Here is a 19,167-nt window from a genome sequence, read left to right as displayed (position 1 = left end):
TGGATTTGGGATGGGTAATAAGAAAGCCTGTGCCAGTATTGGATATTTACATTTTATTCCTATCCAATATTTCTACCCCACCCACCTCAGTCTTTCTTTCCTGACCAAAAGAGACAGACAGCCTTCAAAGGAAAGGAAAATTGCATTTCTTAGCCTCTTGCAGCTTTTTTTTTTAGTTTTTTTAACGTTTATTTATTTTTGAGACAGAGACAGAGCATGAATGGGGGAAGGACAGAGAGAGAGGGAGACACAGAATCGGAAGCAGGCTCCAGGCTCTGAGCCATCAGCCGAGAGCCCGACGCAGGGCTCGAACTCACGGACCGAGATCGTGACCTGAGATCAGGACGCGAGATCGTGACCTGAGCTGAAGTCGGACGCTTAACCGACTGAGCCACCCAGGGGCCCCACCACTTGCAGCTTTGAATGCCCTTCAGTGATCTATAAAACAAATCAGAATGTCTTCGGGAAAGACAAAACTCTGTCTCTTGTCCCTGGGTCTCCTTATTGGTTTGTTTTCCTTCCTCCTTGCCAAAAAGCGGCCACCTTTCCCAGAGAAGTTATTACAATCCATTCTAAGCACTTCCTCCAAAAATGAATGCAACAAAATCCTGCCTTTATTCATTCAAAGCACAGAGCTGGCCCTCTTTATAAATACTCTGTTTTTAATAAACGCTGATGATATGCATCCATTCAGGAGAATAAAGTGAATACTGTGGAGCTGAAGCAGCTGGTATGCAAAGATCAGATCTCCAGACCCTGTCAGTATGTATAGAGCCCAGATCTTTGTACTGTCAAATAGCACATATACAGAAGCTGAGATATTCTGCTGTCTGCATTTTTGTTTCCTGGAAAGATTCATAACAGACAGGCACCTGGGTGGCTCGATGGGTAAAGCGTCGGACTGTGGCTCAGGTCGTGATCTCATGGTTCATAGGTTCAAGCCCCACATCGGGCTCTGCACTGTCAGAATCTCCACTGGAGATTCTTTCTCTCTCCCTCCCTCTCTCTCTCTCTCTCTCTCTGTCCTTCCCCCACTCGTGCTTTCTCTGTCTCAAAAATAACTTTTTTTAAATTTTTTTTAACGTTTATTTATTTTTGAGACAGAGAGGGACACAGCATGAACAGGGGAGGGTCAGAGAGAGGGAGACACAGAATCTGAAACAGGCTTCAGACTCCGAGCTGTCAGCACAGAGCCCGACGCGGGGCTTGAACTCACGGACCGTGAGATCATGACCTGAGCCAAAGTCGGCCGCTCAACCGACTGAGCCACCCAGGCGCCCCTCAAAAATAACTTTAAAAGAAGACTGTAACACTGTTCATCTTTGAGGACAGAGATGAGGATAAGAAGAAACTTACACTTTTCATTTCAGTGCTTCTGTACTGCTAGAGTTTTTTAACAATGTACATATGTTCTTTCAAAAAAACAAAGGGTTATTTGAATGATTATGTCTTTTTTGTTTGTTTCCTTTTTAGTGCTTCTCTGTATTAAAAAGGGACGCTATTCTTTAAAAAAAAAAAAAAAGGCAGGTGCTAAAGGAAAGAAAAATTATTCTTGGGGAGTAATTGTTTCTTACATTCTTCGGCCTGACATGATACTACATGATTTTATCCTAAGTCTCCTGCACCTCCACAGATCCATATGCACAGAAACCAAAATTGCAATATTCCAATGGGATCTTCTGGGGAAAAAAAAAAGCTTAAATGCTGGGTCCCCCATCAACCATTAAAATGACTCCCCCTCTGTTAACAGCAAAATCATCTCCAGGGAGATTAAGCAACACCAATGCTAGTCTTCCTCCAGGCCTGGTTGCCATGGGTGTCACTGCACTGGACGGTGCATTTCAGAGATGAGAACACAAGAAGCTGAGAGGTCACAGGCCTCTGTCACTCACACTACAGTGGAGCAGGGATTTAAGCCAAGCTCACTGGGACTTGCCAGCGCCTAAGGTGTCAAGAGAGAAGGGATGTCCCTGTATGTCCCACATCCAATGTCAAAGCCAGCGGCACTGTGACTGCATGCTGCCCATGCACCATGAAATCTCACCCCACAGCCAAGGAACTCTGAAAGGCCCACCTCCAGCCATGGGATATGGGGAGCCACTGGGGACAGATTTGGAAAGTGCCAAATGCAGGTGACATTTATGACATAAGTGTCTTCCACCCTTCCTGTGTTGCTTTTCCCACCCTTAACTCTGATCAGCACAAACACAGAATGGAAAGTGTCAGGGAAATGGGGATGATGGCAATTCAGGACACAGGCTAGGTACATAGAATAGTGTTTCTTCGGAGATGCCTTCTTCCTGGGCCAGGTAAGCCCATCCTCCTTCTGGCAGCAAGCATGGACTCATGACAATCGCAAACATATAAAATACATCTAAGGGGGCGCCTGGGTGGCTCAGTCGGTTAAGCAGCCGACTTCGGCTCAGGTCATGATCTCGCGGTCCGTGAGTTCGAGCCCCGCGTCGGGCTCTGTGCTGACAGCTCAGAGCCTGGAGCCTGTTTCAGATTCTGTGTCTCCCTCTCTCTCTGACCCTCCCCCATTCATGCTCTGTCTCTCTCTGTCTCAAAAATAAAAATAAACGTTAAAAAATTAAAATAAAATAAAATAAAATACATCTAAGGACATGAAGACACGCGGAGAGGTCCAGTGACTTGAAAACATGCTTCTTTTTCATACTTTGTTCCTATTATCATTTTGAGCAGCTTCTCTGCAGGGAATGCTGGCACAGAAGGCTAAGGACCCAAGGCTCAAAGTTCAAGCCTCAATCCTGGCCCTCTGATGAGATGGTGTCACCTAGTTTTTGTCCCCAAGCCCCCAAGCTACAGTTCGCTGTATGGTCCAGAGAAAAGAAACCAAATCACTAGTCCTCAGCATTCTTATCTATAAAATGGAACTTTTTTTTTAAAGGCAAGACCCTTTGAAAACCTGGGAACAAAAGTTTCTGCATGAAAAATAGCAGATATTCTTTTGTGATTAATACCGTCAGCGGTACGATTGCATTAAGACGCAGTGAAAACAATCTCCCCACTGGCTCCCTCTGTTAGTCCAAACAGGCAGCTCCACTTACAAGCAAAACCTTCAATTCAAAAATCTCTTCCATCCATTTGAGAAAGCCAAACACAGGAAAGAAAAACAAAACAATTAGCCAGAGACCCCTGTGTAGTTAGAAATCCCTAGATTGTTTGGTAGCCTGGGATAATTTTCTTTCACTTTCAAAGTGTTAGAAATGTTCTGGAAAAGTCCTCATTGTTGCTGTCTTTTACCCATTTTATTCCTCTAAGAATTAGCTTCATTTTAGCATGATTTCTGCATAGTGCCTCTCTGCCTGGACATTCCTGGGACAAATCCTTGAGAAAGCTCCTCCTTCACCTTCTCCTCCACCTCCGGCCCAACCCAGGATGTGTTAATGAATAAACCAGTAAAATAACTCATTCTTCATAGTGTTCATGCTGGAAATTGAGGGGCTAGAGCAGATGACTACACAGCACTGCAGACTGGACACAGACTTGCTCACCCTCACAAAGCGGCCTTCAGATGCTCTCTTTTATTCAAAGGCAGCCACGTTTTACAGGTGATGCCACACCGTCACCAATGACATTTTAAGGACTACAACAATTGCAGTTTTGTGTCCAGGGTCCCGCCACCAGTGCGCCTGAACCTGGAAGCAGCTAACAGCTCTTGCGTCCAGCTCTACGAGACATTTTCTGGGGTTTTCCGACCCTCGTCCCCTTGCAAACCAGAAGCCAGATTGCACCTTTGTACCCGGAAGCAGTCTGTGGTTTAAATTAACAAATGTGCTGACCCCTGAAAACAGAAAGGGTGCTGATGCATTTATATTGTGTCAGATTCCCTCCTGTTAGGTGTGGAGGGGTGGGAACGGGAACCTCCAGGGCACGCAGTTTTCTAACTAGAGAAAATGCCAATGGCCCCAGTGCCCCTACTAGTACCCCAATCTCCTTTGGGGACACATCATCTCAGGGAAAGCAAAGAGAAGTTCAGCCAGTAGGCATAGAGAAAATACAGATTATCAGACAATACCCTGGGGGTGAGAGAGGGGACAGGACAGTTCATCCGGGTTTTGCTTGGGTTCATTAATATTAAAATATAAAATAAAGGCTATGGCCTCTCTGTCCATTTCCTAAGTTCCGGACCCTTCCCTTTGCGCTGGGGTAGCTCCAAGAGGTGGAGACTAAGAAGTCCCAGCTGCCCAGGAGGACTGTCGAGGAGTCCAGTCTGGGGCTCACCTGCGAGGGGGTGTAGGTCAGGAATGAAAAGAAATGAAAAGAAATAGAGTCACCGTAAAAGACGCTGAGGAGACAAGGGGGAGAGGAGCACAGGAAAGAGGGCACAGTGGTGCAGAAACGGATGGAGAGAGGGAAGCAGGGAAAACAGAGGGGAGAAAAAACTAAGAGGACAAAAGGGAGGCAGGGAAACGTGAGGAAGGAAAGAAGACTGGGTAGGAAGGAGAGGGGAAACAAAGGGAGAGAGGAAACAAAGACCTAAGGGACGGAACTGATTCCAGGGGGAGAGGGGAAGGGAAGCGGGAGGAGGGAAGGGAAGAGGAAGGGGGAGGGGTGCCGAACAACCTCAGGAGAGGTATGAAAGGACACTTGAGGCTGGCCGGGGAGGGAGGCCACGTAGGCGCAAGGATCCGGAAGAGGGTGCCACAGTCTAAAGCCAAAGTTCAGAAAAGCCTAAAACTCCTGGGCGGCAAAGGAAATGTAGCCGCCGGGCCGATGGGCAGGGCGAGATCTGGGGGCCAATGGGGCGGGCCCCCAGCAGGCCGGCTCCTGGCACCTCCTCTGTGTGTCCAGGGTCCTGCGCGCGTCGCCGGGACTGCAAGGCCGAGCTGCGCGCCCCGGTCCGCCCGCGGGTCCGCTGCTTGCTCCGGGCTCAGGGAAGCGCTGCCCCTAGGAGGTCGAGGCCGGGATGGGCAGTCCGTGTAAGCCACTCAGGCCGTCTGGGGCCTTGCCGCCGGGGCTGGGAGGCTTCCGATCGGCCACTGCGGGAGGAAGCACAGGGACATCGGTTCACTGGTTGGCGCGGCGCAGAGCGAGACACCTGGAGGCCCGGGACCTCCGCAAATTCGGGTGACAGCGCGAGGATCCGGGGTCGACACTTTAGGGTGTTGGAAGAAGGAAGCAGGGACCTGCACTCTCCATGGGCCCCACGCGCGCGCTAGCGCGCCCACCCTTCCAGATCCCCTTAAGGGAGCCACTCCAGGGCACAGACTTCGCCGTTTTGCAAACGCTCCCTGACCGAGGCCCGGGTGCACTTGGGTTTGCCCCGCACGCTCTCAATAAAGGAGACGATGGGCTCGGGGCTGCCCGGCCTAGTCGTGCACCCCGGGGCGAGGAAAGGTTCTCAGCTCCAAGACCGCAGGGAAGGAGACACGGAGCTGAGACCCGGGCGCCCCTCCTCCAATGGCCACCAGACACCAGCCACGCGCGCAAGTCGTGGGGTGCGGGGTGGGGGGAGCTCCCAGCGGGTCAGGTCCGCAGTCCCTCAAGCTACTTGGGGCGCTCGCGGTGCGCAGGGGGCAACCTAGTGGAAAGCGGGTCACCAAAGCCGCCCCTAGTGGACGGCCCGCGGCCGCTTGGATCCCTACCACACAGGAGGCGGCCGTGCTTTAAGTGGGAGGCCGTCTTCGTTCTGCCCTGCGGCCTGGGGACCCAGCTGCGATCCCCCACTGCGGAAATAGCATGCCCCGGGGCCTACGGGCCTCCGGATTAAGTGACAGTGGATTTGCCAGATCAGACGGCATTCTGCGTGTTGCTCTATTATTTCGGGTTTTGGGAAGGGGCCCAAGCGCTGCCGCTGGAAACCAGCAAAGTGACGGCACGATTGCGCAACCTCTGTTTCTCCTTTCCCAGCCCCCGGCCGCTCAGCTCTTCCTGCTGGAGGCACAAATTGTTTATACCTAAAGGCTCCCATTTTCAACTTTCTTTCCCCCCACCCCCCTTGCAAGTGCTTTTTTAAAGGGTTAGCTCAAAGCGCCTCACTTTGGGATGAGGGGGAACACTTTCCCCTGCAGCTGCCCGCACCCCAGTCCCAGGTGCCGCTTGCCGTGGCTGCGCGGAGCTGGGCCGGATGACCCTGTTGGAGGGACGGGGTCTCTCTCTCTCTCTCTCTCACACACACACACACACACACGCACGCACATCTGGTTTCGCAGAGGTTTTGAAGCTATCTGAAGACCTTTTCAGGACACAGTGATCAGTCTGCTCTCCCTGGACTCTCAGCTCCTTCCTAAACACAGTTGTGTCGGCTCAGCCAGCGAGGTCTATAGACCCTCGCTTTCCACTCTGTGCGATCGCTTCAAGGTGAGGACCTGCTTAGAAAACATCAGAGGAGGAGGAGGTTTCTCACCTTTGGGCCGGTTGCCTTAGACATAAGCGAGAAAATGAACTGGTAAAAAGTTAGCATCCAGGAGCCCAGAGATAGATTCCACCCCAGCCTAGTGGGGTGACTCCTGCAGCTGAGTTTTTAGTTCTGTCCACACCAGGCCCTTACCACAGGACCTTTCCTCCCCTCCTTTCCCACACGCAGGGCCCAGGGCAACGTGAGTGGCTGCATAGGGAAGGCCTGGGAGGCTTGAACGGCCTTAGGTGCCCTGCATGCTCATTTAATCTTAGTGGGCAAGAATGGGGACAAGCGTTTTCAAAATACTGGGACTGCGTTTGCAGGGCCACTGGGACCTCGGTTGGGGCAGACACAGGAGGGATCTGGGAAAGGGTCTCCAGGCCAGGTCAAAGGAAAGCGGGCTGGCCGCTGCTGGTCTCTCCCACAAACACCTGTACCCTGTGCAAAGTTTGCTTTCTGGATTAATCCTTCAGGTGCTAATCCCAAGCAGAGATGACTGGAACAAAGCTTCAAGTTATGTTTGACAAATACAACATATTTTCTTGGAGAAAAGCAGTATCTTATAGATTCGATATTCAAAACCTTAGTCTTTCCAAAGACACTATGGGAGGGATTTTAGAACCACGAGATTTTGATGGTTCCGGAAAACACACTGTAAATTATAAATACTAGCTGTCCTGAGCGAACATCTGGTGGCCTCTGTCACTTGTCTGGAGGCAGGGAAGGTGTGTGTGGAGATGGTCCTGCTCTGGCTATTACAAGAAAGTGGATGGGTGTTGAGATTCCCAGAATATCATGTCCCCTCCAAATGTAGAGGAGGTGGAACTTTCTTATTCTCTCAAGCCCCAAGAATTAAACTTTCCTTTCACAGATGGAAAACATAAATCATATTTTCTCACTTACATAAGAGGGAGCCCAGCTTCACTACCCTTTACCAAGATAAAATTAATATGTTGCAATGCGTAATTTGACATTTGATTTGGTAACAGTTAATGTCCATTTGCACCTGATTTGGATAATGCATTGAAACATATGTATGTGTAGATAAGTAGATACAGTATTGTGTGTGTTGTGCGTGTATGCACTAGATGACCAAAAGTATTTGCTTTTTACTGAGCATTCATGATATTCAGTTGCTTTCCATACAGAAATTGTTACTGAAAAAAATTCCTACTATTCTTCAAAACTGAACAATAATTAATGATAGTAACTTGTCTTATGGGATAAGTGTCTTTGAAGATAATTTAAGTAATGATTAGAGAAATTAAAGGCAGTGATTCTTATTACTTTGTAATTTTTCAAAGACCAGTTGGGGAGGGGGGAGGGAAAGTGAAGGTCTTTGAAGTCAACTTTTCTGCCAGTGAGAAAAAGGGTGAAACTCCATGCCCCGAGTAGGCATGTAATTCTCATTATTTTTATGTTCCTGTTCAAACACTAACACTTGAAATGCCAGCTTGAGAAATCGTTTTCGATGATGAGCCTGATTTATTCAATGATTCTTTACCTAGATCTCTAAAGAACTATGGGGGTCAGGAAATTAAGGTATTAGTAACTAAGGTAGCTAATTATTGCTGTGGATTTTGAAAATGGGTGGGATATTTCATAATAGAAAGCAAATATGCTGGTAAAAAAGGGCCATGAATGCCAGTGTCATTCAACGGCTCTGCATTTCTGAAAGAAAAGTATCTTCTAAAGAAAATTAGCCACCAACGAATCCCCCCTCAGTCAGCTAGAATTAGTTTAGAATTCTGAACTGTATGTTTTACCTGTGAATTGTTACCTACTTATCATAATTTGTTTCTCATATAGAGTTTGAAATTTCTCAGGACAAAGTTTGTTTGGTTAGCAAACCAAAGGCATTATTCTGGAGGTATGAGTCCGTTTTCTGAAGTCTTCCTTCTCCCTGAGATCAGCCCAGGGGAAATCATTTAAATTTGTGGGTATACTTTTCTATTTCAAATGAACCTGCCTCATTAAATGATTTGTGTAATGAAGAAAATTCTGTTTCTATTTCTAATTTAGCAGATAACCTCTAGCTGCTGAGAAAACAGGAAGATTTGAGGTCAAGAACAAGACCCTGAGTAAAGCAATCATCCTGAGACCCCCCACCCCCATTTGCCCTTACATATAAAGCTTAAAGGGATATTAATACTCAGTTTTTGTAATTTATACTCCAACATGGTTGTGCTCTAAAAGAAGTGGAAACAGCAATTTTTTTTTCCTCCATTTGACTGCTACTGTTGACATCTTAATCTTTTCTCTCTCTTTCAGATCATGCTGTTGATTTCACTGAAACTACGTGGAAATACAGCTTTTTGCCTGGACATCACAAAAAAGGACTTCTGCCTTGGCAGGTGTGAGGCAGATCAGATGGTAAAGATCCCTTTGTAATCTGGAACATCCCTCTGCCCCACACTGCCCTCCAAGTTTGTGCTCAGTCTCCTTCGCTGCTGGGAAGGGAACTCCTTCCTTTTCTAGGGTTGTAGAAGTTGCAAAATTCTGGTGATGAGAACCTCGATGCAGGAAGGTTTGAAATTAGCATGTCCAGTCCTTCCGTTCACCAACAAGGAAAAGGAGACTCAAGAGCAGGTGAGCTTTTCCCAAGTTATAGGAAAAAATAGCACCCAGAAGGCAGTGTAAGAAGATGCCCCTCACTGTTGACCATCAATTAAATACCTCAAATCTGTTAAGTGGACTTCTCGGAGTGGATTTATGGAGGGAGACGAGGAAGGAGAATTTCCAGCTGCATTTCCCATAGAAACAAGGATGCCAGATCACACAGAATTCAAGAGTCTAGACTTGGGGATACATGATTGAAATGTTCTCTCCATTCCCAAAGCATGTGTTTAAGGAAATGAATCAGAGAAACCAAGAAAAAGAGAAAAAGAGAGAACAGGGGAAAGAAGGAAGGAAGGAAGGAAGGAAGGAAGGAAGGAAGGAAGGAAGGAAAGGAGGGAGGGAGGAAAGGAAGAAGGAAGGAAAAAGAAAAGGAATAGGTGGTGCCTGGAAGAATCCAGCTGTAGTCCACAAAGCTCTGCAAGCCACAGAAAGGTGAACCTGAAGGTGCTTCTGGACCCTTCAACAGATGGAAAAATTGAGAGCCAGAAAGGAACAATAACTTGGTCAAGGGCACAAAACAAGGTTGGAACCTAGGAGTCCTGTTTGCCAGCCTGACCCTCTTCCTCTCTCTCCCTACAATTCAGGAAAGACAGTCCTGAGGCCTCTTTCAAACTCTACCTGCCTTTCCAGGGACAGAGCATATACACCATACACACCTGTTAAAAATCAATCTGCTCCAAGAAGCTACAAGTTTAGTAAAGATTTATGCCTGGGACCCACTCCAGCTCTCCTCTCTCTTCTCTCTCTCTGCCTCTCTCTCCGTCCCTCTCACCACGACCCAGCCCACACTCCAACACCCTTCCTAACCCTAGGGGCATTCATCCGACCCCTTCCCTGCCAGCACCCCTCACCTTCCCGGCTGGGATGCTTGAAGGTCATCGCTGCGGCCAGCTCCCCGCCGTGCACAGTGACGCCGGCCCCGGGGGGCGCCAGCGGGGGGCCCTGCGCGGGCGACCAAGGCGGGCCGGGGGCGAGGTAGCCGCCGGCCGGTGCGCTGTACACGCCGTGCTGGTTGGAGGCAGGGTAGGCGCAGGCCGGGAGGAAACCGCCTACCGCAGAGAGGCCAGAGGCCGACTGTGAAGATCGAGAGGGACAGACCATCATCAGCAGGCAGTCCCCGCGTATTCTCCCGCAGGCGCAATTACTGAGCTGGGGGGATCCTCATTTCCCCCAGCTATCCCCTCGGATCCCCACGGTAAGCCTGGCCGCTAATTTTCCCAGTAAGGACTCTGGCAAAGTGATGTCCATGTAAATTGTTATAAATAATAGTGAGTGGTTAGGGGGTCATGGTATTTACCACCCAAGATTTAGAAGGGAGTCCTCTACCATCTGTGTTCCGGGTTCCAGCTTTTTAAAATAAATGTATCTTGGCAAAAAGCAAAGCAATCCCCTGGACAGGCAGCCTCCCCAAACTAGCGCGATTGAGAAAATGAGAGAAATCTGTGGCGCAGACTCTCGCCGGTGGGGTAGCCAGACACACCAACACGTTCGCCGGCCTGGGGAAGAGTTCTCTTCCCTTTCTTTCTGCCCCCACCCTCCGACCCTCCCGCTCCCCAGTTAAAGACAACTCCTTCCCCGGCGCGCGCCGCCTGGCTACCTGAGTGTATTTAATGTCTGCGTCCAAGGCAGGTTTCTCGAGACCATTCACTCCAGGGGTGGCCGGGAAGGCCGTGCGGTTCACGCCGGCCCAGTCTTCCATCTTGGGGGAGTAGGCGGCACCTTCGCTCCCAGCCAGGGCCCCTGCGGGGACACAGGACGGATTAGAAGGGGCATCCCAATCTGCGCTGGGCACACGCGCGGCCCTCGGGCCGGGACGTTTCCACACAAGCCTACAAGCACTTGGCCGAGGGTCCTCCGGAACACCTGAGATACTCAAAAGCTCAGAAAGCGATCGGAGGCAGAGGGGCGGCTGGGCACCGGGTTTCGCTTTCACTCCTAGCAGGGCATAGGGAAGAACGGCCTGCTCCGCGCTCCTCCCAGACTTCGACCCGCTTGCCGCGAAATGGGAAGTCTCTGGCGGGTACTCGGCCTGTAAGGCAGGGGCTGGGCACACTGGGCCGAGGCGCCTTTCCGCTGTCCACAGATGGCACCCGGAATGGTCCAAGTTCACATCCACAGCAGGCTCATGACTATTATATGGATTCTTCAGTCTGAACAGGCGTCTGGAAGGCGACACAGAACTGCCTCCGGAGACCTACCGGATCTCCCAAAAGAGGCAACAACACAGCCACCACATGCTTCTCAGATGCATGTCTGCTCCTCCAGCACTTCGTGTGCATGGGGAACCAAGAGAAGACTCCAGATCTGAGCACAAGCCTGATGAGGTCACCTCCCAGCCAAACGCCCACTGATCCTACCAAGGGAGCTTTGGCCCTAGCAGGTGGCCCAGGCTGGGTTTGAATCGGGAGAAACAAAGCTGTGCTGGGCCTCGGAGGGACCCCAAGGCATCTGGGGCTAAGCTTTCAGTTTCCTTCCAGGTGTCCCTCCCTCCTCTCCCTTGGGATGAGGTGAGTTTTGCTTTTTACCCCCCCTCCTGAGTCTGCTCACCTAAGAGCACGCCATTCCCTGGTCCGCTGTTGGGAGAAGAGGACAGTGTGAAGAGACTCACAAGTTCTTCCTGAGCCCCAACCATGACTGCCCCAAACCTCCCTCCCTCCTTCCCCTCCCTCCCACTCCTGTTGAGAATGAGGAGCAACACTTTGCTGTGTTATAATTGCAGGCAACGAGCAAATCCTTGTGGCTCTCCCCTGACCCCCGCTCCTGCAGCCCTGGGGCTCTTGTAAAGGAGACCCCAGCTCCAGGAGCTACAGGGCCACTGGGCCTGCTGGAGATCTAGGCCACTTGACAAGACCGGCTAGACAACCCCCCTTTGGCCTTTACTCAAAAGAGCCTTTGGGCCTGAGAAGAACAGAACCCTCTAGGGTACGGCAAGGGAACCCAAAATATCGGGATATAGGAAAGGGTCGCAGAATTGACTCTGCGGTTTGTTTAGCTTAGATCTGGTGATAGGAGTTTGCATACTTTTTGCAAGAATGAAAAAGCGCAATTTCAGGCCTCTGAATTTGTGGTCGGCGATTGCTCTTCCATTTGAGAAATACTTTCCATATTTGTCATAAAAAGTTCAAGATGTCCGAGGACTCCCACAGAAGGCGCAAGACCCTCAGTCTCCCTGGCCAGCCCTGAACCCTCCCTTGAGCCATAACCGGTCTGAGGAGGATGGCAAGTGTGATCCTTCACCCGCATGCCCGCCAGCCCACCCCACCCCCCAATCTCCCAATTCTGCCCCTTCCAGGAACGCAACAGAGGGTCGCTGAGACTGACCTGTTTGCTCCATAAATGTTCGGATGCCCAGGATATTGCTGACCGAGTGCGCCGAGGGCCACGAACGGGGAATGCTGACGTGGCTTGCTGTGCCCGGGACCCCGTGGTGGCTGCCCATCTTGGCGCCCGTGGGCGACACAGGGCTGGGGTAGGGGTATTGGTAGATGTGGTTGTAGGGCAGGGCCGGCTGCGGCGGCGGCTGCTTGCTCGCCTCGTAAGGCCCCGGCTGACCCAGGCTGCCAATCTTATTGCGCAGGATTCGGCTGATGGAGCTCACAGAGGGCACGTTGTATTTGTCGCAAACGCCGTCGGCCAGCAGCCGGTCGCGGATCTCCCAGGCAAAGATGCCAGGGTCGCCCTGCTTGTAGTCCCGGATGTGCTTGACCACGTTGGGGGTAGTGACACGAGGTTTGCTGCCCCCGATGGCCCCGGGCAGGATGGACCCTGTCTCGTTGTAGCGCGCCAGGATCTTGCTCACGCAGCCGTGGGATACGCGAAGCTGCCGGCTGATGTCACAGGGTCGGATGCCCAGCTGCGCCAGCTCCACGATGCGCAAGCGGATGGCGTTGGGCAGGGGGCGGCCGTTGACGAACACGCCGCCCAGCTGGTTCACCTCGCCGTACGTCTGCTCTGCGGACGCGCCGGACGACAGTAAACGGGAGGGAGAGAAAACACCGGCGGGTTAGCCAAGAAGGGTGGCCACACCAGACGAAGGGCCGCACCAGGCGCGCCTCTGAAAGTGACCGGCGGGCGGATCCTCAGAATCTGCGAGCAAACGGACTGTGTCCGGGCTCCGGGAATGGGCACCCGCGTAGGGACCGCGGAGGGGGACGCCGCGCGCTTCAGCCCTGTAAGCCCTTTCTCGACTTTTCACGCATCTAATTGGAACATCCCCTCCTGCGACACGCCGAACTCCCCCACCCCCAACCCCCGAGGGTTGGGGACGTGCGAAGAACGCGACTTCTCCGGGACCCAGGACCCAGGACCCGGGACCTGCTCTCCCAGGGAGTGCAGGAGAGAGGGAAGGGAGGCGCCGGGACGCAACCCGCCTCGTTTGCCCGCCCGCGCCCTGCCTGCCTCCCGCCCCTTACCCATAGCGCGCGGGCCAGCCAGCTGTCTGGCGCCGAGGCGGCCGGGGCTGGGCCCGGCGCAGTCCGGGAGAGCTCGGGCGCCGCCGCCGCGGGAGAGGCATAGAGGGAGGGCGCGCGCGAGTCGTGAGCCGCGGCGGACGGGCCGCGGGCTGGAAATGCGCCGTGCGCCGCCGCGGAGCGCGCAGCCGCCCTCCCCCGGGCGCTCCCAGGACACTCTCCACGCCCGCGACCCCAGGCCTAGAGTGAACTTCATCCGATTAGGAGAAATTCGTCTGATCGGGAGGCTGCAGAGTGCGGGGATCAATTTGACGTGTCCTCCACGTCAATCTCGGCAGTCACGCCGGAGACGCGCGAGTTGGCAGCTCATTGGTTCCCGTCACTGCACCCCAGCGCCCCCCTCCCGGGCCTGAAACTCTACCCCCCTCCTCCTGTCCTCCTCCCCCCTCGGCCCTCTTCCGGGACCCATCCCCCCTACACACACACACACACACACACACACACACCGCATACACACAAGTCCTAACCCCAGCCGGGCCTGGGACCTTCCAGGGTCTTGACTCCCCTCGAAAGCCCCTTACGCCTCCAGTTTCGAGAATTGTGGGGGTAGTCATTTCAAATTAGTGACTATTTATTAGTGCTAGCATTAGTCGTAGAACTAGTTTTGGGTTTAGTTTTATTGTCACTTCCACCAACATCGCAGCTAGGATATCAGAGGATGAGTTGATCCTAGGAAGGTCGTTGGTGTATGGCTGCCTCTACCGCCTCTTTCCCCGGGGAAGGGGCCCGGAAAGAGTGGTGCCAGTGCCCAAGTTCCAGGCATGGGTGCGTCGTGGTGAGTGCTCAGCGTGGTGCTCAGTGCTTGCCGGGGAAGGAGGGGGAGGCTAGAGCCTAAGGCGATTTGTGCTTGACCAGACTCCTCCGTGTCCCATTTCCAGACGACACCCCAAACCTGACCATAGGAAATCTTTACAATATTTAATTGCCATCCACTCCATTGGGATAGTGGCGAGATTTCAGTGATGTGAAAAGGGCACATTCTAGATTCTTTCTGCTGACAGCCCCACCCACCCGAACTCATTTCTGATAGATGGCACTGGCCGCAGGTCGGAAAGTAATTCCCACCTGCTGCCCCCCAAGAACAGGGATCCTTCATCGTCCGGACGCCAGGCTTGTCCTGGCGACTTGTGGGAGGTCGCATGTCCTAGCTTCCTCTGTAGGCCTAAAAGGCAGTTCCTTTCTTCCAGGCCGGGAACCCCACATTCTTCCCCTCCCAGGCGGCCTAGCCTCGTCTGTCACACAGCATCCGCGGCTTCCGGGGGTCCTCGTTCAGTCACTGAATAGTCCCTTCGCCTTTATTTGTTCTTGTGTTTACACAGCCCCGAACTCTTTGGCCTTAGCATTTCCCCGTCAACTCTTCTCCATTTGTATCTGGGTCAACGCCCAGTTCTGGACTTCCCACTCTGTGTCGACAACGATGGCAGTCCCAGAAGGAGCCATGCAGCGGGGTCCAAGAGATGGCAGGTGGAGGGAGAACGCTTCCGATTTTGCACTGAACTAGCAAGAGGAGACCGGGACCTGGGAGTCCGGAGCTTGGGTTCAGTAAGTGCCAAGGGCATTCATTGGCTGACCTGGCCGGAGCAGGAAGGGGGACATAGGAGGGAGTGCTCAGTGCTCAGGACTCCCAGCTCTCCTCGGGGGACCGGAAAGATTCCCCTGTGCTCCGTCCCCTAAGATCCTAGTGTTTGGGAGCCTACAGAGAGCTGCGCACTGCCCCACCCCACCCCCTACCCGCTACGACGCTGCCGGAGGCACACCCGAGCAGCTCAGCCTGGGGAGCCGAGGCGATCCTCTCACCCTTCGCTACTGGGCCAAAGAGCAACCAACGGCTCCTAACCAACCTGTCGAAATATGTCAATTAATTAGGAGGGTCTGAGCCCTATACCCTGGGCTGTCTGGACAGAGGGTGCGGGGCCCAGACAAAAATTATCTTTGGAAAAAGAAAACCCGGGTTCGGAAGAGGTGAGGACTCTTCCCTCCCGCTGCACCGAGAAAATAGTGCAGTCTTGGTCTCTGGGATCCTCGTGGAGGCCACGGGGACCAGGAATGGGACAGTCAGAGCTCTGGTGAGAGGGGAGTGGGGTGAAACTATTTGGACTAAGCCTGTTCACGACCGTGCAGGATCGGGTTACCGACGGGGGAAAGGGGGCGGTTTGGATTAAGGTGGGCACAACAGAGCCAGGAGCTCTGCTGCAGGCACGGAGCGAAGAACTGAGCACACACTGGATGTAGAGCGTTCTGAGGCCAGGCCGCAGGGGGTGGCATGCGCCGGCCCCCGCCCCCGCTCAGTTCTCTCCAGGTGGTTTGGAACCTCTTAGTCCCCGATGCAGACTTTCATTGCCTAAATTTCAGGTCGGGGGCTGGAGACCAAAAAGATTGGTCCCTAGACCTGGGAACCACAGCACCCATAACCCAGTGCATCCCCCAAGGCTAGGTGAAACAGCTAAAGCCGTTTCTTTCTCCTGTAGCGGAGGAGTCAGCATGCACGCTCAGAGAAGAGCAAATAAAACCGGAGGTGCCATGGGGAGAGCTGGTTCGCAACTCTCTGTCAGGGGAACATCTTCCCACCTCTGCCAGTGGAGCGCTGGACGCTGGCAAAGACGTGCAGCCCAGACAGCATCTTCTTCTCCTCATTCCCCTGGGCCAAGGCCGTCGGGGCGGGGGTTGGACCCGAGAGTTCTTTATGGTGTCAGAGCCCGCAGCCCCGCACTTCATATCCCACATCCACCCTCCCACCCTACCCCTCTAGCAGCCAGCTGCTTGCTGCCCAGACCACACAGCGCTTGCTGTAGCCTCCTCAGAGCTGGCCCCCCAAAAAGCTTACAGTTTGTCGCCCCCTGTCGGCCTCCGACCCTACTCAGCGTGTTCCCGCGGTGGGCTGGACTGGCCTGGGGGCGAGGTGATTGATCCAAAGGTGGGATTGCGAAGAAAAGGAAACGTCTCTTCCACCTGTCTGGGATGCAGCTTGGTCCCCTGCATGACCAAAGGGACGGCGACATGGGCGGCGCTGAGCCCGCAGAGGTAAAAAAAAAAAAAAAAAAAAAAAGTAGTTTCGTATGTACGCTGGGCTAGGTTTGGCTTAGTTGTTTTGAGCGCCCACGGCGCAGCGGGCAACCGAGTGAAGAGCGCTTCCCAGGGGCGACGGAGCCGCCAAGGTAAGGGAGCACTCCAGGACCTGTGACTGGATGGGTCCAGCTAGGAGGGCTGCACGCCCTGCGCGAAGGGCGGATTCGAGGGTTCCGGAATGGGACCCAGATTTCCCAAGGCAGAGAAAGGAGAGGCGGACACCGCCAAAATCGCGAGTTAAAGATGAGGCAGGAATAGAGTGCCTGCCTCCTTGGGGGACTGGGAGCTGGCGGCGGCTGGAAGGGTCGTCCAGGGTCATCCTTGGGCCGACAGTCGCCCCTGCTTCATGTTTCCTGCGTCGCGTTAATTTTTGGTAGGACTGTTTCTGGGAGCCGTTTGGGTGCAAACGAAACCGTGCCAATCGCAATAGGCCAGGGTGTTCTCGGGAACCTTGTATTCCAGAGTCTATGGGAGAAATCTAAACAGGCTCATGAAAGCCTGACTGGGGTCCCGCTGGGTCGAAGGAGCAACCGCGGGTCCCGGTGCGGCCAGTCTTGCGTTTCGATTCTGCAAGAAGGACCTGAGGGCAAGAAACACAGGCAGCCTCCTTAGCCAAGCCTGGGCCTAACGACCAACGGCCGGTAGCCACCACCTTCCCTTCCTCCCGCGACGCAGGACCGGTGCAGGCACCAGAGTAAGCAGGGTCAGGAGCCAGGGTTTTCCTTCCGACAGCCGTACTTTAGGCCTGCCAAGCCGGCAATTGCTCCCGCTTGTGTCCCGGTTCAGTCCAGTCCCCAAATTGTTGCTATGAGTTTAAGAACACTGTACCATGCGTCGTGTGGATAGAAATCAAACTAACCGAGTCTTTTAATTTTCCTTTCTCAAAAAAAAAAAAAAAAATAAGTCGTGCAGGCTTCAAACGCCTTTTATGCACTAGGTTATATTGTGTCCCCCTCCCCAGATTTGCAAAGGAAATTCCACGCACCACACTTGAAAAACAGTAATGGGTTAGAAGAGCTGACCCGGATCGGGCAATTGCAAACCCTCTGCGAACGTGCCAAAGGCTGACTAGCTCGTTGGAAACGGGAACTTGAGATAAAGCAATGAAATTCCAACCCGAGTGTCTACTGTGGCGGCGGGAGTTGGGAGGAGGGCAAGAGGGAGGAAGACTCCAGGCTGAATTGGCCCTTTTGCTTGTGGCCCCCGCGGAGTGCTGGGCGGGTACCTCCTCCAAACCAAGTGGACTCACAGGGAAGCGCGGTGGGGGAGTTGCGCCCTGCACCTGCCGCTCCCCTTTAGGACACACACCCGGCAGATTTAAATGGACGGTGTTGAAAACGGTGCCAATTAGCATTAAAATAAGATCCACAAGAAGGAGAAATGCCGTCCTCAACCAGTCCCACGGCTTGTTTCCAGTTGGCCTGCTGGTGACGAAGGTGGGCTTGAAGTTCTTTGCCTAGCCTCGCATTTTATTTGCTAGCCTGGAAATGTTTATTATCGAAAGCAGGTCAAGTCGGCAGAGGTGGGGTGGAGAGCCATTTCTGCCTACACTGGCTGCTGTAAGGGGAGAGAAGCAAAGACATTTTTTGTCACTTTCCTAAAATGAAATGGTTAAACAAGAATAGATGTGTATTTTCCGCGTGAATAACAAAGCAGTCCCCTGATTCCGTTCAAAGAGTTGGCGGGAAAAATCGAAAAACAGCTGCGGAGAAACTCCCACAAGAAATAAACACGGATCAATTGAGCGTCTCAAATGAAGATCTAAGATACTTTGTATCCTGTGATTCAGTGATATGACTACTACATTTGTAACATTCCTTTTGGAGTAGAAACATTTTAAATGTCACATTTCGATGATAAAAATAAACTATAGAAAAACAATGCCATTTGCAGGAGCCAATGGTTTCTTTGAACCTTCTGAAGGAGCAGCGACCTTTCCATTCTTGCATGTATATTCAAATAGGCACCAAATCCAGGGTTTCCTTTATTGTTCTTAAATCTCCCTCCTTTCCTTGGCAGTGGGTATGTCAGATAAGCTTCAGTTTCCCCTTATATGTAATGATCTACACTATTGAATTAGATCTATTTCATTTCACTCCAGCAACATAAAATTTTGCACAGGGCTTCAGGCACTGGTCAAAATTCCACCTTTGCAGTGAGGTCTCCAAAATGTTTATGTGACAGTGCTAAAGTCCAAACAGCAATATTAAAGTAGAAATATTTGGGAAACTTAAAATGTCCATGGGGCATATCTCCTGTACAGGGTCCGGGTACTTGGAAGAGGAGAGATCTGAGAGTAGCCACATGTACTATCTAGTACAAAAGATAGAAGTGGCAGTTTCAAGGGGCAGTGAGAGGATGATGGCATGCCTGCCTACAAGATGACTGGCAGTGGGCGAGGGTTTCCTGCTGCCTGGAGGATGCCCCTGTGAATCAGACTTGCTCTGTTGCAAATATTGACACATCTGAGACATTCACACTGCCCAGCCTAATTGGAAGCAGCTTGAAGTGAGCTGCCCTTGAATGCTTTGGAGGTTTTTCATCCTCCATGGACATAGAACCTGGATGTGAACAGGCATATGGAAACTGAAGGACAAGAGGAGAGCCCCTTTTCTTGAATTAAAGACAATGCCCAGCCAGTCCTGGTTT

The 19,167-nt window shown here is 52.4% G+C and overlaps 1 protein-coding gene and 1 long non-coding RNA gene across 2 annotated transcripts in view; one reads left to right on the top strand and one right to left on the bottom strand.

Annotated features, from left to right (window-relative positions):
- Window positions 1-3,530: 3,530 nt before the first annotated feature.
- On the bottom strand, window positions 3,531-12,986 carry PAX1 (paired box 1; the record flags this gene model as incomplete). Its single annotated transcript, XM_043553315.1, has 4 exons — window positions 3,531-5,003; window positions 9,835-10,057; window positions 10,581-10,723; window positions 12,305-12,986. Coding segments are annotated over 4 exons (1,140 nt in total), but the record flags the coding sequence as incomplete, so codon positions are not given.
- A 3,271-nt stretch (window positions 12,987-16,257) lies between these two features.
- The window catches only part of LOC122496631, a 59,296-nt gene continuing 56,386 nt past the window's right edge, over window positions 16,258-19,167 (top strand). Inside the window, exon 1 of the long non-coding RNA XR_006300881.1 lies at window positions 16,258-16,473. This is a non-coding gene — a long non-coding RNA (uncharacterized LOC122496631). The remainder of the gene's footprint in view (window positions 16,474-19,167) is intronic.

Source organism: Prionailurus bengalensis, chromosome A3, assembly GCF_016509475.1.
Source record: "Prionailurus bengalensis isolate Pbe53 chromosome A3, Fcat_Pben_1.1_paternal_pri, whole genome shotgun sequence".
NCBI lineage: Eukaryota > Metazoa > Chordata > Mammalia > Carnivora > Felidae > Prionailurus > Prionailurus bengalensis.
Note: the sequence above shows the minus strand (reverse complement) of the source record. Positions and strands in the feature narration are given on the sequence as shown.